General features: G+C 46.9%; 1 protein-coding gene across 5 annotated transcripts in view; it reads right to left on the bottom strand.

Annotated features, from left to right (window-relative positions):
• Nucleotides 1-16678, bottom strand: part of FLNB (filamin B) — a 74479-nt gene that overhangs the window by 38029 nt on the left and 19772 nt on the right. For all 5 annotated transcript variants that reach the window (XM_030043798.2, XM_030043800.2, XM_041118676.1 and 2 more), the window contains exons 2-9: nucleotides 11123-11371; nucleotides 10047-10144; nucleotides 8986-9133; nucleotides 5685-5803; nucleotides 4852-4929; nucleotides 3904-4066; nucleotides 2416-2613; nucleotides 560-697 (exon numbers count right to left, since the gene is read on the bottom strand). In XM_030043798.2, coding sequence (XP_029899658.1) covers nucleotides 560-697; nucleotides 2416-2613; nucleotides 3904-4066; nucleotides 4852-4929; nucleotides 5685-5803; nucleotides 8986-9133; nucleotides 10047-10144; nucleotides 11123-11371 — 1191 coding nt within the window. The remainder of the gene's footprint in view (nucleotides 1-559; nucleotides 698-2415; nucleotides 2614-3903; nucleotides 4067-4851; nucleotides 4930-5684; nucleotides 5804-8985; nucleotides 9134-10046; nucleotides 10145-11122; nucleotides 11372-16678) is intronic.

Genomic DNA, 16678 nt, shown 5'->3' with positions numbered 1-16678 from the left:
CTGAGGTCCAGGCGGAGGGGCCGCATCCAGAGCTCAGGACGCAGCAAAGGACCTGGGGACGGATCCTGGCAGAAGGTCTCCGTGTCAGCCCGTGGGTTCCTTCAACCCTCTCCTTCCCCGCTCACGTGCCCGAGCATCCAGCGCAGCCAGGAGTGCTGCTCTGAGCCGTTCCTAGCTTTACGAGAGCAGGATTTCCACCCTGCCAGAGACCCTGGAGCGTGACTTGCTCCCACAGATCGGATGAAGATGCAATGCAAACCCATAAAGCTTGGAGACCGCGGCAGGCAGATGCGTTCATTTTCTCAGTTTTGCTAACCTGATATGGATTAAAATGGAGACACCTAAGACCAGGTGTAATCCTACCCAGCCCTACAGATCAAAACCTTCACACTAGACACAAAGTACCAGAAAACCCTTCTGAAATTTGGCTTTTAACAGTGATACAAATCCCATCTGTTCCATTAGGCCACCAACTCCTCACTGCTCTTCCTTTTTGCAGTCCCCACTTCCCCCCCTTCTCCAAAACACATCCACAGCACAAATTCACCTGAATACTTACTCGGTCCCTTTATAGTCACTCCAAGATCTCCGCTCCCTGCTGCTCTCGTATCAACCTTGAAGTCAGCCGTTTCCCTCATGCGGACGCCCTTGGGCTGCAGACCTCTACCAGTGGCACGACACGCGTTCGGATTGCAGGCTGCAAGGGAATTTCAGACATCAATACTGTCTTTGATTCTCAACATACATGTAGCCTAGCCAGCCTGGAACAACCTTTAGTTTAATGTTGACTCAGGGCTACCACAGCTTAGCTTTCAGGACAAGTTTTAACATTATAGCATTAAGGCAGACAGACAGGAGTCTGCCCAGCTGTTGTCTATGTCCCATGGCTTTTGGGCAGTAGCGTTCAGTGCAGCCAGGCAACGCCGACCCCCTCAAGGGCCATTTTTGAGAATTAAAGTAAATGCTGAAGGCCTGTTGCTTTCCAATTTGATGCCAGTTATCAATACAAAACTTCTACACCGCTATCGCATACAGATATTCACCGTACTAGGCACAAACTTCTTGATGCCTTTCACATTGAGAGGCACACTGCAGCATGGGGTGAAGTTTCCCTTTGCAGATAAGCCCCAGTGAACAGTATTATTGTGCTGTTCTTTCAGAAGCACATGACTGGAATAACTGCTACTAGCAAAGCCGAGTTCTGCACGTGCTTCGTTAAGAGATGTCACGCCAAAACCCCCTGCTTGTCGCAGTTCACGCTTTCAGAAGAGAAGCCATCAAGCCCTCTGCAGACCGAAGCAGCCATGGGTAAGGGCAGTAGGTTACATATGGCTGAGCTTAAGCTTATGCTTGACCCGTTTACTCCAAGTGCCTCTCCAGGCCTGCGGAGTGGCTACATAAATAAGTAACAGGCACTTATGAACAGTTTTCATTACACGATCCCAGCTATCACGTGGCCTTCAACTCCAGAGACCTGAAGGGTTTGAAGAGACCTACAAATAATCGCAGCTTCCCAGCAGCGTAAACCCAACATGCATTTCCCCAAAATACTCCGTGCTTACAGCAGGAGCACAAGTCTGCCAAGCAGCTTGTTAAGGTTTTTACTTGTTTCCATAGCTTACAAGTTTCACCCTCACCCCTGCAGCAGCCAGCATCGCTCCGCATCCTACACTGGACGGTGTAAGCAAAAATCGCATGCCATCTGCTAGCTCTGAAAACTCAGTGGGAACATACAGAAGCATGCCCGATGTGGAGTGGGAACGGCTCGCTGAGCCTTTACACAACTGAGTCAGGCAGCCTGTGGTTAAGCCAGTTTCACTGACTGGGTCACACACCGCTTCAGTTCGCTTGCAACTTTCTTCCCCAACCCCAACAAAACCAAAAACCCTTTTGGCCGGGACAAGCTGCAGGCTAGAAGCTTACGAAAAGCAAACATGACAGAGCATCCTGCACACCTCTTACCAACTATGAAGCCATTAGCAGTGAAGTCCAAAATTCCACAAATGGAGGGTAGCTCAGGAGAGATGAGCAGAGATCTAAAAGCATAGGAGCACGTAAGGATGGAACAGAAAGCAAGTTAGGTGTCAGTTAAGGAGGAAAACAGTAAATATAGTCATTTGAGGAACAAAGGTGGAAAACAGCAAGACACTGCATAGCTGCATAAAACACCTCAAAAAAATACAAAGGGCAGCTTAATGTTCAGAGGTCTAGGCAGAGAGGGAACTCTAGCAACAAAAGCCATATTACTGTTAGAGAGCACTGTTTCACCCTGTGAATACCCAGGTGACCCACTGAATCAGGTTCAAGATGTTGAATGGTAAGAGAATGTCCAAGGCAAGATTCAAGCATATTCTGTGATCACATCCAAGGAGAAAAGTGGCCATATACATCTAGGTGCATTTTTAAAAAGCATACCCTCTCCAACGAGAACAGTGCAAGGAGTTTTGGGAATTGCCTCCCCAGCAAAAGTCACTTTGACAACGTGAGGACCAGCTTGAACAGGTTTGTAGGTGCAACGGTAGACTTGGTTGCCTTTGTCTTCTACTGCAACTTCAGCAAGGCCTCTGCCCTGAGGATCCTCCACTTCCACGTTCACGTCACCCACACCAGCACCTGCGAAGGAAACAAGCCCAGCTGAGCCTTGGCTTCCCCACAGCAACATGCACTGCATTTAGGATCACAGCCATCTGTCTGGGCTCAGCCAGCTGTCCTCTGCTACCATTTCCAGGCACAGCCTGAATGTTCAGCTTCTGCTGACAGCAGCCAGACATTCAAGTGGGGAGGGGGCAAGACAGGGTGGTGGCATCTCCATGAAGCCATCAAACTGACAGGGCTCTGCTGCTCCAGCCACAGAGTCTCACAGCAGTATTACAGTACTGAATACACACACAGCCTGATTACCCTATTGCTACCACCCTGTAGCACCTCTGTCACAGACTAGCCCACAACTTCACCAGTCAGATCAATCTCTCAAGCTTCGAAGCAGTTTAGATTAAGAGCTCAGACAATGTGCATGCTGGTCTGGACAAGGATCCTTCTCTGCCAGACTATACGTATTCACTTTTGTTCAGACACCTGCTCCTCTCACGTTTTATTCAACTTGTCATGCAACAAAAACAGTTTTCCAGACACTTTTGGAGGCCAGACATGTCTTTACATGATCCAGACCACTCCCTCTCCCAATTAGAGGCTGAACCTAACACTTCCCTTCACTATAACCACATTTAATTTTACTTCTAAGCACCCTCAGGCAGAAGGCAATTTAAAATATGCTACTCAGCATATTCCGGTGTTTAAATACTTCAAGTAACTGCCCTAAGTAGTTTCACATTGTTCTAAATGAATTAGCATTTGTAGCATCTTCTTGACTCATTCCTCTAGGCTACAGCATTGGCCTAATAGCAGGCAACAAGTCACGTGATGGAGATGCTCTAATGAAGATAGTAGCCCTCTAATAATTACAACAGAGGTTGAAACCAGTTTGGCACTGAAGTATGAACTCAAAGCAGCACTGTAGCAGATTCTTTCTGTAAAGCTAAATTCAGAACACATTAAGCCTTTACAGTTTACTCACAGTTCATTCTTCAGAGGTGGGCATTTCACATTCCTGTTTAAAATGAGTTGGGGGAAGAAACCAGCCAGGAACTTGCCTGCTGCCATTCAGCAAGTGCATGGCGAATTTCTGGGTAATGCTTAGCACCTTCCTGCCCCAGCTCAGCTCCATACTTCAAATGTTTCATACACAGCTGAAGCCTCCAGAGCAGCCTGGCTATTATTTCACCTCTGAACTAGATGGGGCTACAAATCCTCATCCACTTTTCTGTTTGTTTATTCCTCCAGGGCTTAGGTTCTCTTCACATTTGTGGAAGCTGCAGGATTTCAGCACTCTTTCATCCTGCTTACCTGCTGTGTAGAGGTCAAAGTAGGTAGGCTTGTTGGCAATGTTCCCTGTCGCCTCCAGTCCTGGTCCCTTTGCTGTTACTTTGCTCGCATCTCCCTGGGCTTTGTCAACATTCACTTCAAACGGGCTCTTTGAGATGTGCTGCGCAGCAAACAGGACCGAAACCTAGAGACAGACAGTGTCAGATCCGACCCAGCTCAGCGTCACCGCCAGATAGCCCAGTGAGGGGTCGAGCACCCGCGTTCCTAGCGCAGCGAGTCTATGCCTCAGAGGTGAGAGAGACCATCCACCCCACAACCTTCATCCTGTCCATGCAGTGTAACTGCTGGCCACCTCCTTAAAGTGCTGCTGATCATGGGGTCAGCCACACCAGCGGGGATGCTTGAATCTGGATGTGCCAACAAGAGGCAGATCGCCAGCCAGCAATGAGGTGGCAACAGAAGTTGCATTTATCTTTTCAGGCTGGCTGTGCGGACCAGCCACTCAGGCAAGTGCCAAGCAATAGGATTGCGCATCGTAAACCTGCTTCTGCAGGCATCTGGGGACAGAGTTGGGTGGGGAACCTTCTCTGCAAAACGCCTACGGTGTACAATACCATTAAGGAAACGCCTTTTAGAGACAACCTGGTATTTTCCTCTGCACCTCTGTGACAACTCACAAAACTGGCTTCATGAGCTGCAAGAAGTGGCCTCACATGAGAGGAGAGCCAGCTGTAGCACTTCATACCGAAACACACACACACACACCTTCTCCTAACGCAAACCCCCTTCCCCCTTGAGAAGGGGCAGCCTAATAGCCCAGGCTGAGAATTAAGGCCACATCAGGTTACTTTTTCTTCAGGATGCCCAGAGTGGCTATTGCGCTGCCATCAGTAAACAGGCAGCCCTCGGGGGCTCACATTAACCAGCAGAGCAGCGCAAGAGAATACTAGTTATTGACACACAACCTACCTTGTGAGGTCCAGTAACCCTTGGCACATACTGAACTGAATAGGTCTTGTTTTTGTCACTGGATGGTGTTATCTTTGCCTAGGAGAGAAAACATATCCATTGTTGAGCTGTGCCCACGCACGCCAGCCTAAGACTCTCCTGGGTAGCACTTGATAGTGCAAACTATTTCCAGAGTCAGCAATGTCAGAGACACGTTGCTGTGGGAGCAGGGATCTTTGCTACCTCCTCTTCTCATATGGAAAAAACCCCATTGGTTTTGTCTTTATATGAGACAAAGCAAGCTACCTTCTCCCCACCTCAGCCCTTTCCCTTGCTGTTAATTGCTCTTCTAAGGCAGGCCAAAACTGAGGAGACGTTAAGTCCAACGTACAGCTGTATTTTTCTGGAATGTTGTAACATGATCAAGTGGAGCACTTGGATGCGAAGTTTCTATAAACATTAAAACCAGCATTTTAACTCAAAATGATTCATGGCATCTAAATAGCTGCTTTAGCCATTCCTGAAGAATGAGTAAGAGCAGACAGTGATTTAGTGATGTGTGTTATCTAAAAGTGTGTCAGAAAGTACTTGGCCAGTCAAGCTAAATCACTGCAACTACTGGACATTGGAGTTGTGTTGCTTAGTTGCAGATAGTGACATTTTTTTCAAGTTCATCCAGTAACGCAATTATGAAGAAAAGCTTGAGGCTTGCACTTTTGATAGTTGGTATTTTGCAACTTCTTTTTAGATTACTTATCTGTTAAGACCTCACTTGTGAAAGATGAGGGTTACTGCAAAAACTTCAGCATTCAGACCAGCTTTACTCTTCCACAAAGAATGTTTAGCATACATACCTCCTCCCTATTTCCTTCTGGATCCTCTATGAAGACCATCAGGTCTCCCTGCCCAGCACTGATGGTATCTACCGTGAAGATGGCAGGCTGCTTCACCATGTTCCCGTGAGGCTCAATCCCTGTGAGACAGACAAAGAGCAGCTCATCAGCTGTTGCTACAAAACCCAAAAGGTAGTTTGGAGGCTACCCACAAGCTGTCCAACCCATCCTCCCGTACAAGCCCCCAGCACCAGCTTCCCCAGGCCACTGCATGACATCTCTTCACCAGCTGCCCAGAGCACCATGCTCACAATAATCCCTACTCTTACAATACAAGCATTTTTAAAAATTCATTGAATCATTGGTGCTCAACTCATCTCAGGATCTCTGGCCAAGTCAGGAACCCGGCTGGCATCTGGTTTCAGGTGAAAACAAGTTACCCCGTTTGCCTGAGCAAGGCACCGAGAGTCACCCCCACCGCTGGCGAGTGCCCAGCCGACACTGACAGCGAGCAGGGTACGTGCCTTAGCTGCTCTTTAGGAGCTGCCCTGCTTCATGCGGCTAAATGCTGCAATAGTGCTGCACCGCAGGAAGGGCAACCAGGGAGGCAGGAGAGAAATTTTGGGAAGCTTTTTGGTAAAGGCATTATCCTAGAGCCAAGGGTGAAAGACTTATTTTAAGCAAGACAGTTCTTACCTATACTGTCCCATTTTACTCCATTTTCAGAACTCAGCTCTACAGACACTGCTCAGATTTATTACTCTTTGAAAGCTGCTCAAACTACTTTGCCAGAGTGAACACTGTACCAATGGCACGCAGGGACCTCTCTAAGCCACGAAAATCCTGCAGTTCAGTGGCACTTCCGCTTAACTTTTAATCAGAGTTTCCTTATTCCTCAGCACAGGGCCTGCTACGGCACGCATTTACCGGCAGGGTTTCATCATCTCCCCATACGTAGCCCCAGGTCACGACACCTGTCATGGTGGTGTCAGACTGAGTGGGTGGAAGAACTTCCCAAAGTTGCTGGTTCCAGACTAGCCCAAACATATATACCTTTCCGTTGAAGGGAATTACTCCTTGGCTTATTCATAAAACCGTGGGCACTACTGCTCCACAGCACAATTAGTGGAAAGTGCAACATCTGATAGATTATAAAGGAAGTGGTTGTGAACAACAGAATTCCTGAACTTGTTTATCTTCAGAAAACAATAACTTGAGAGCAGTGCAAGGAAGATCATGTTTTTACTAGGAAATCTGAGCATTCCGATAAGGTGTTAACAATTGACATATTCATTCTGTCAGACTAAGCCCTAGATTATCATCTAGTTTAAACAGCTATAAATTCGCCCTGCGTATCTTCAGTCCACCACACAAGCATTAGGATATGGTATTCAAGTATCCCTCCTTCTGCAAGCACGAGAAGGATTGCTTATCCTCAGCAGAAGGCTTCAGCCAGGACAGCATTAGTCACAGCACTTTCTTAGCCTACATTTAATCTTCCAGATTTTATTCTCTTCTCAGAGATCTGCTTTGGCTGGGTAAACGAGCGCTCCTAGTGGGTCAGTGATGATGCACACAGCTGCGTACAGCACCTCTGCAGGCTCACTTCACACCACGTCTACACACAGCCGCCCTAGGAGTACACCACTGCAGCGTCCAGCGTGATGCGCTACAACTAAGATTCACATCGGGAGGTTATTAATAACTTACTGTAGTACATCGAAAAACAGCAATAAAAAAAGCTAAGATTGACCAACTTCACACCTGACAATCACCTTTTTCTAGAAGCATGAAGACCTGTTACTCATTTGTCCAAAAAACCCTGCCCAGTTTGGCAGTGAGCCCCTTGCTGCTGCAGTCACCTTTCGGTTCTGACGTACATTAGCAGTCAGAATTGTCAATTATATTTAGTGAATCTGTTTTGGTAACTAACTTTGGGAAAACATCAATCTTTCAAGAAGAGTCTCTCACCCTTTACAATTTCCATTACAATGGCTCCAGAGCACTGCATGCACAAAAGTAGACAACAAAATAATTCCAGTTTTTGAAAGAATAAGAACATGACTAAAGCCAGACTTGACAGACTGAGGCAGGCTGATCAGTCATTTACACAGTAAGTGGAGTATAGGTAGTCTATATACTTGGGATCTGACAAATGTGTCTATGTATCGAGGTTTGCGATGGAAGGCATCAACAAAGGACATAAACCCCAAGTAGGGTAAATGCTAAACCCACTTCTGACTATAGTGACTGCTCGTCAGTGCAGAGATAGTGTCCGTGTCCACTCATTCCACTAGTTAAGTTTCAATGGAAAATCAGGTTGGAAAAAAAAAACCAAACAAACAAACCCAAACACAAAACCCCAAGAAAAACAGAAGAAAAAAAAAGAGGAAAATTTTGTTTCTTTCCATTACACTCTTGTACACCCAATTCTGAAACCCACTAATTCTAAAAGTCTTGAAGGACCGCAGCTGGGCCCAGATCTAAAAGAAAAAAAGATGGAATGGAGAACAAAGTGTAATACCTAAGTGATGTCTAGCTACACACCAAGCACATTAAAGGTAAAAATATGTTATTCATTTAGTTGTGATTGTATTCCAATCTAGAGTACAACCACATCAGAAGTTACAGGAATTATCTATTTAAAAGGTAAGTTAAAAATACAAATGCCTATGTAGATCTACAGTTGTATAAACATCTGTGGACAAGTCCTTCCAATAAGCAAACACAGCCTTTACAACAAAAGCTCAGCACTATTTCATGTTCGAAGGGTTACCAACCCACCTTTGTGCATGTGCAAACAAAGCATTCACACCTACGGATCAATTCAAATACCTTATTTAGAATTAGCCAACCTTAATACACATCTGCCACCAAGTCTGGGAAATTGGAGACTGCCTTTACAGGGAGCCTTCTCAGTGATACATACACACAGATATAAAGAGGTTTTTCCTCTTTAAAGGAGTGCTTTATCACAAGAAGCATTCACTGCTAGATCAACGACTGTCAGCAGCAATACTGCTAGCCTAAATTTCACACCAAGGTTGGTTTAGCCCCATATCATGCTACTTCTTCCAGCTGTGGACTGCAAGGCTGGCAGCTTGCAGAACAGGTTCAGAGACTGGGGAATTTACATGTTAGAACTAGGAGTGTCTTTTGGACTATATCCACGTATTTCTGAAACTAGGCACCACACCAAGAGTATACAAGTGAAACTTTGAAGTCAGTTACAGTAGGGCTGGAGTTCAACATAAGCAAAAACCCCACCCAGCTTTCTGAAGAGTTAAACGCTCTGTGCAGCTTAAGCTCACCAAGTCCTTACCTCTGCCATAAGCCCTTGCTTTCTTTGGATTCAGTTTGGGTTTTAAAGGAGCTCCTGGTTTCAGCTTGGCTTTGGGGAACTGGGACAGGTAAGTCATTACTGAGTGCTCATCCACATCAGGGTGGATAATTTCTTCAGGGGTAATAACCTGAAAGACAGTGCAATTAAGTATATTGTACCAGTGCTTGGTTACCGTGTGTCAACACAGAAACAGAGCTATAACACAGTCTTACATTTCAAAACTCCCGCATGCTACTGCAATTTCTTACATTTATTTTCCCTTTGATACACACAACATCATTTATTATCTCATGGCAAGAAAGTCAAGAAGCTCATTATGGTCCAAATGTGATTTGGGGGCTTTTTGTGCCTTGGTTATAAGGGGTTCTCAGGAGACAGTGACAAACTAAACGGTAGCAAGGCAAGACAACGGTGGCTACGTTCCCCCCGAAAAGCAACAGAGGAATAATTAAAACTGAAAGAATTAGTAATTCATAATCCTGTGTTCCACAGCTCTGAACTGCAGTGCTTGCAAAGTGAAACTTGTGACCAGTCTCTTCTCCTGCTCCCACAATACAAGCTGCTCTGACAGCTTCAGAGACTTCGGCACTTTTGTCCAACTTTATCAGCGTGAAAACAACCCAGTTTGCAAATACGTTGTTCTCCATTTGAAAGTCATCTTTGCAGGTGACTTCTGAAGCCAGTGAGTATTTCTTCTGTGGAATTCAATGCAGCAAAACAAACTCACTCCATGGACTAACCAAGCAGGCACCACTACACGTGTGCTTTTTCCCCTACCCCACCTACATGCTCCAACACCAGCTGTCTTCAGCGGTGACACCTACACAAAATCTTACAACCAGAGCTCTGAAATCTAATAGTGCGTTTCATTACAACTTGCCCTTTCTCAGGCAATTTCACACAAGTAAACTGTAACTTTTGGAAGTGTCCAAGCAACTTCACCTGCTTTCCTCAATCTAAATGGAAACTGGTTGCAAGTACAAAGCTAAGCGCTGTGCTTCCCACTAGCAGCCTGCGTCTCGGCGGCTGCGCAGCCTTACCTGCGGCACACCCAGCCAGTCGTCCGCCTGCTGCATGGCTTCCCGAGCGTTGTCAACCGGTTTCTTCGGGTCCCAGGTCTCCCAGTCAGGGCACAGGCCTGCAAGCACATTTCAGTTGTTAGGTGTTATTTGCAAAGGAGCTTCCCCAGCTGAGGAAACCAAGTACAAAAACTGCAGCCACTGCTATACAGAAAGCTCTGAATAGAGCTTTGCAGAAGTAGCCAAACCAAGGTGAGCACGTGCTGCTCACTGAAACGCTTCTGAGACAACAACCAGCATCTCCACAGGCCCTTATGGCACAAGCAGTAACAGCCAGTTCAAAAAGACTCCCACCCACCTTGCCTATCAACTACAAACGTATAGCTTTTCAGTCAGTCACACAACTGCATTGCTTTAAATTTAAGCTGTATAAGACACCACTTTAAATTCAGCACGAATACAGCTAGCCATCCTTTATGTTTTGCTGGCTCTCCTGCAGCAAATTCAGAAAAGAAAGTTTCAACTCCTTGCCATAGCACCCCAGATTGCATTAGATGAACACCAGCAATCGCACTAGCAAGGCTGTTTTACAAGAAGGCGAGGAAACTGTGCCTTTTTCACACTTCATCACATTACTCGCCTTAAGTAGCACAGCCTCAGCTAGCTGAACACTGAAGTTTCAGGTAGCGTGCGGCTTCTGGCTGCTCTGTGCTCCCTCTGCATTCCTATTTCAGGAGAACACATGAAGCCTCCTGCTGCGCCCTGAAGTTGAAAGGTTGCTGGCACTTGCTGTGGGAACAAGTCTTTCTTGCATTTAGGAGCCAGCATTTGCGCCTTTGTCCCTTGCACCCAATACAAAGCTTAGACATGGCGCCTCCAATAACGCAATCACACATTCTGCTTTAGGCCAGTATTTCTCTTGGCCAAGTCGTTTACAATTTGCTGCTTCCCACAGCTGGCCTCTTTGGTCTCGGGTTTTCTTGAAAGCCTCATTCCCGTCTCCAGCTCAGCAGTGAAAACCTCCTCCCATAGGAACAGCAGAGCAGCCACAAGGACAGCAAATAAGGAGAACACGAACATCAGAGCAAAGGACCTACCTGGAGCACAGCTGTCAACAAGAGCCCCCAGTGCTTTGCCATCCTGCCAGTTTTGATTGAAGTTCGTGATCGGCAAGTAAGGAATTTTGTTCTGGATCCAGCCCAGCAGCCTCTGCTTAGGGGTCTGCTTCTTTGCATCATCATCACCTTCATCCTCCCACACGGGCATGGAAATGGAGTAGTGGAGGATAAGGGTCCATATCAGGCCAAGGATCAACTTCAAGTTTCCATCAACTATGGCTTTACTATCTGGAAGACAAAAGACACAGAACTGATTATTTCCCCCCCAAAGGAAAGAGGCATATTTTTAAAATACTGTGTCTGCACCCATGCCCAGGTAATCAAGGACAAAAGAAGCAACCCAGGTCACTGCAGACACTTGCTCAGGCAGAGACACCATTCTTCATGCCCCGCATTAGACGGGAGGAAAGAGTCGAGTCCAATGACTCAGTGCTCTCCAGCTGTCTTGAGAGCTCGGTGCTCTCCAAGGGTGGTATGACTTGCCCTTGAAGCTTTACAATGTTAAGCTTAGGAGAACTGGCAGTTTAAGATCTCTGGTATTTTGCACTTAGATGATAAGTGCCACCTGGTATTTTTAATGGCATTTGTATCTTATGAAAAAAGCCAAACAGCACGTGATGAAGTTCACAAGAACAGCATCCCAACAGGCGTGAAATACCCCAGAGCATACCTAGCAGCACCATTTAGGAAACTGCATTTATACACAGAAACTTGCCTCCACACACACATCAACAGTTTGCATTAAAAATGGCAGCAAAAAAAAGTGCTATATAATGAAGTCCAGCAAAGCCAGAGTTTGGAATTAGAACCAAGTTGAGATATATCATGACCTGGGTACAAATGGCAAAGCAAGGAGCGGAGGGCCATCGGGTATCCTTTGCACCATCACACTCCTGCTTGCATAAAAAGTCATCCCTTCATGCTACAAATTCAGAGTTAGAAGAAAAGGAAAAGCCAGCTCTGGCTTTTCCATGTCATGCTCTAGCCTAGTAAAACTTTATCACCGCAGCAGCCACACCACAGGTCTACTTTAAGACACACCATGCATCTAAGTTTAAAGCTGCTGGGTAGCAAGATCAGATTGTTGTAAGAAGCTGTCTGAAGGGGCAGGATATTCTTCTGCATCAGTTTGGCCTTATGAAGTGACCTCTACAGTTCTGTGAACGCTCTTGCAATTTACTTTGGTTTTAGTGAGTCACAGATTGGATGCACTCCCTTTGAGCTCGTAGTTGCCACTCAGGTTGTATTACACTTGTAACAGCTCCAGTTTGTCCAAGCTCACCCAAACCAGGGCTGCAATGTTTTGGGATGCCCTCAGCCTGACTGATCCTTTCATTCACAGCAGCACATTACAGCAGAGCATTTTTCTGTTCTTTCCTCTGTTTCAGTGAAAACTGTTACAGAAACCCCTTTTTAGTCAACAGAAGTGACCTGGAAGCTTTTGTCTCCTCTCCAGCTCCCAGAGCAGATGCTGGAGTAAAGACAACTACAGCAGTATAAACTCACTTTCATGCCACCAGAATAATTGTACAGGGATCTTACTGAGTCCTAGCTAGAAAAGAAAAAGTGTTCAGTACTTTGTTTGCCTTCTCCAGTTCAGAGTGTTAACAGGTAGTGCACTCCAAGCTGAACCTTACTATGCCCAACACCCACTGCACATGCCTTACTTGCTCTGCTTCAGCTACAGAGACCGCAGCAGCAATCCAACACCATCTTATTAATACAAAAAGATCTCCTGACTTTCAAAACAAGTGATACCAATTATACAGAATAGCAACCAAGAACAGTAAGCACCAGGGTGTTCCCTTTAACCCAATGCTCAGGCAAAGTGGTTAATATTTACATGGTTTCACAATAGGGCAGTACGTCCTGAAAAGATAATACTGTAACTTCAGACCTTGAATGGTGTTTGGCCTTTCTGGATAGTTAACATCTAGTTTCTACTCAGATTTTATTTGTATTGGATTTTTTTTAACATCAGTTTTGACTAATCTTACAGTGTTATGATAAACGTGTGCCACTTGACTGCTCACTGCTGACTTCACATCCAGTCTGCGATATACAATAGATATCTATGAGGTGATTAAGCCCCGCTGGGTTTTAATTACAGGTTCCAAGATAAAAGCCTGCATCACATAAGGAGTGTGTCTCCTAGCGACAAATAAACAGTCCCTGCTGCTAGCCATTTCCCCCTCTTTCCAGTTTGAGCAGTTGAGCTGCAAACTGGTCTGTGGAAGGAAGATGCTCTCTCACAACCTATTAGGGAAAGCTTTCCTCAAAGAAGTTGTATCAGAGCAGAAGGAAGAGCTGCATTTTACAGAAGAGACAGACCCAAAGCCCTGCTGGCAGGCTCACCACGGTGCCTGAGCTCCACAAGCTGGAATTTAGGGCTGCAGCGTGCAAAAACCAGACCGTGGGTGCGAGCCCCCCGCCCACCCGCTCCCCGTGCCTGCAGCACCTCCATCCTGCACCCCCACGGCAGGACCACCCGCTCACACCACGGTGCTGGAGCGTACCGCCAGCCACCGCAGCCCTGCGCCAGAAACGCCTCCGAGCTTCAGTTTCGGATTTATACTGACATCGGCATTTTTACTGGAGTGGACGCAGTGATGATTTAAGTATGCTACAAGTAAACTCACTTCAGAAAGCCATCCAGCATTCCCAGGGAGGAAAGCCAGCGGGACAGAATCACCTCGAGCACACTGCTACACGCACGTTACTCGAGATAAAGAATGGTCTGTTTCGTATTTACAGCGCATAAATAATGGCTATATGTGGATGCGCTGCGGTTACTGCAGCAACCAGCCGTGTGCTCAGAGCTTCCTCCAGCCCCCACTGCCATCCCCGAGGGCACGGCTGGGCAGCGGTCCCTGACCTGGGGAAAAGAGCCTGAGCACAGGACAGCTTCACATCCAGAGCAAGAACATCCCATCTCATCAGCCCTGTCCAGAGAGGCCAGGCATGGAGCTGATGTCGCGATGAGAGGAAAAGGTCACCGCAGAAACGGGACGGCTCTTCCTCCCCGGGGCTGGTGCCATCCCCGCGACTGCACTTCGTTAGCAAAGTTAGCAAGCTCTTACAGCCTGCCGGCTTCCTGACAGGCATAGGGATCTCATGACGTAATTTTTTCCAAGCCTGCTTGTAGGAGGGCTTGTCTGCTTTCATTTGGGGTGGGGAGGAGGGAGGGAGAAGAACTCCTGGGCAGGACAGTAGACCTTATCAGCACCCAGCAGAGCCACCCGCACACCCTTTCCACAGGCACCCCGCTCCCAGCTACAGGGGATCCCACCAGCAGCTCAGCCCTGGTACGCAATCTCTATCACGATATGAAAGGACCCTCCATATACGAGAAGAGACCAGAGTCCAGCCCAAAGCAGGCTTGGCTTCCAAGCGCTGGTGTAAAGCTCAGCTCCACCCAAGCATTCAGCCTCTCCAGAAAAGCCTCCGCTTTACTGCCGCCTTTTTAATTAACTGACTAAAAACATTCAGTGCATTCTCCTTGAGGTCTCTTGGGCATTAAGATGCAAGCGGCACCCAGGAAGACAAGCATCCATTAACATGTCTTGCACAAGGAGTACCGAGCTGGCCCAGAGAACCCTGAAACCCTCTTAGTGCAACCAAATTCGCAGGCATCCCCCACCAGCTCCAAGTGCACACTGCCAGTGTAATGCTGCCAAGGTTTTGGAACAGTGAGGGGAAAAAAAAAAAAAAAAAAATATGTGTTTCCAATGACACTTAAGCACCAACAATCACTACTGCAGGCGCTGCCATGTACCCCAGCTCAGCTGGCTTTCCACTGGATTTCCCCCATTCCCTGGTCTGCTTCAAGACACATTTTCTGGCCATCCCATGCTGGAAAACGGATTATACGAACAGCAGATCTTGCAACACTGCTTTCCTATTACGAACACTACTTTTAGGCATACTTATTACTCACAGAATCTATGCTTTGAAGCTTTACAGAGCCTTTCAAGCTACGTGTCTCAATTACTCCTCTGGAGCTTATAGAAAATTTACAGCATAGAGATGCACGCTTGTGGTCAGTGCTTCAGAAACACGGTGCAAGTGCCCAGCCCCTCGAGGACGCACCTCCACCACTGGCAGCGCGAGCGGCAGTGTTTGGCTTTCAGCTTTGATGAATTAGGTAGATGGGAACGAATTGTCTGCTTTCAGCTGAAACGGCGAGTGTGTATTTACTCCATGGTACCAGGCGAGTTTCCGCAGATTAAAGGAGGCCTCTCCACGCAGGCGACAGCCACCGATCCCTGCCTTCCCGCGGCTCAGAGGAAGCGAGCTGTCACATCTCATCCGCCAAGATAATTTAGCAGGGCTGAACAAATTCTTTACAGCACCACTCAAGACAGCCTTAATGTAACCTTTTTTGGAGAAAGTGTGGTCATCTGCATAATTTGCTTTATTCACGTTACAATGCCTACGTTAACATCTGCAGATGTACTTACGCATATGCCAGAGCACACTCGCTCACTGGTTCGCTGTACCCGGCAGGAGATGCGTGCTTTGGAGATCAAAGCTCCTGCACAGCTGAGTCACGCCACGGCAGCGGAGCGGGATACCTGCTGACAGCCATTTGACTTGGACTTTTCAAAGGACACATTTTTATGGGAGCCCAGGCATGAAGCAGGAATCCATGGCTGGAGCACCACAGGACCTCTCGCCTGCCCCAGACCAGTACTTAAGAGGACTTCAGCTCAGCTGGGAAAACAGACAACCAGCTCTTCAAGTGCCATCTAGAACAGCCAAAGGGTGAGGGGTTTGGGTTTCTTTGGCTGGTTTTTTTGTTTGTTTGTTTCCTTAGAACTCTAGAGTTTTTGGGCTGTTACATGCAAGTCTGCTGATACTCAGCTGCAGACTCCAAATTTGCAAATGCCTTTAGATGACCACTTTTAGACAGCCTGCAAGTTATCATGGCTAGACACATGGTCCAGAACCAGCAAGAAGCAGAAACGCTCAAGTTTGGCTTTAACAGGAACCTTCATTCCCACCTACACTGTTCACTGTGCATTTTAACTCCGGTTACTCCACTCTAACTTGCTTTCCTCCTCTAAAAGTACCCAGTGGCAATCCAACGCCAACAAAATAGCAACCGCCATGAACAAGACGCAGCCCTTGTTCAGCTGCACGCAGGCAGAAGCCGTCTGCGGGGAGAGGCTGCAGTCAGCCCGCTGCCGAGAGGTCCTGGCGTCGGGCTGCAGCTCGACAGGACCTGCACGCTGACTGCTGGGGAAAACCAGCCAACCAGACTTAAGCTGTTCTGCAGAATCAACACCAGCATTGAACAAGCGAGCACTCACTTTTCTGTTAAAAAAAAAAAAAAAAGCCTATATATAGCCTACAACATTAAGTTTTATGTAGGAGTATCCTGCTTCTTAGTCAGCTATTAGGATTTAAGTGGCTGCCTGGTAGGGTGAAGAGGAAAACAGACTGAACCAGAGCTCGTTTGCTTCCCCCATCACACCTCTGAGTCTAGATTGTAATTCTTAGCCCTTTTATTATCCTATTAACTAAGTGGCAACT

This window comes from Aquila chrysaetos, chromosome 20, assembly GCF_900496995.4.
Source record: "Aquila chrysaetos chrysaetos chromosome 20, bAquChr1.4, whole genome shotgun sequence".
Taxonomy (NCBI): Eukaryota; Metazoa; Chordata; class Aves; order Accipitriformes; family Accipitridae; genus Aquila; species Aquila chrysaetos.
This window is presented reverse-complemented; position numbering and strand designations above follow the sequence as displayed.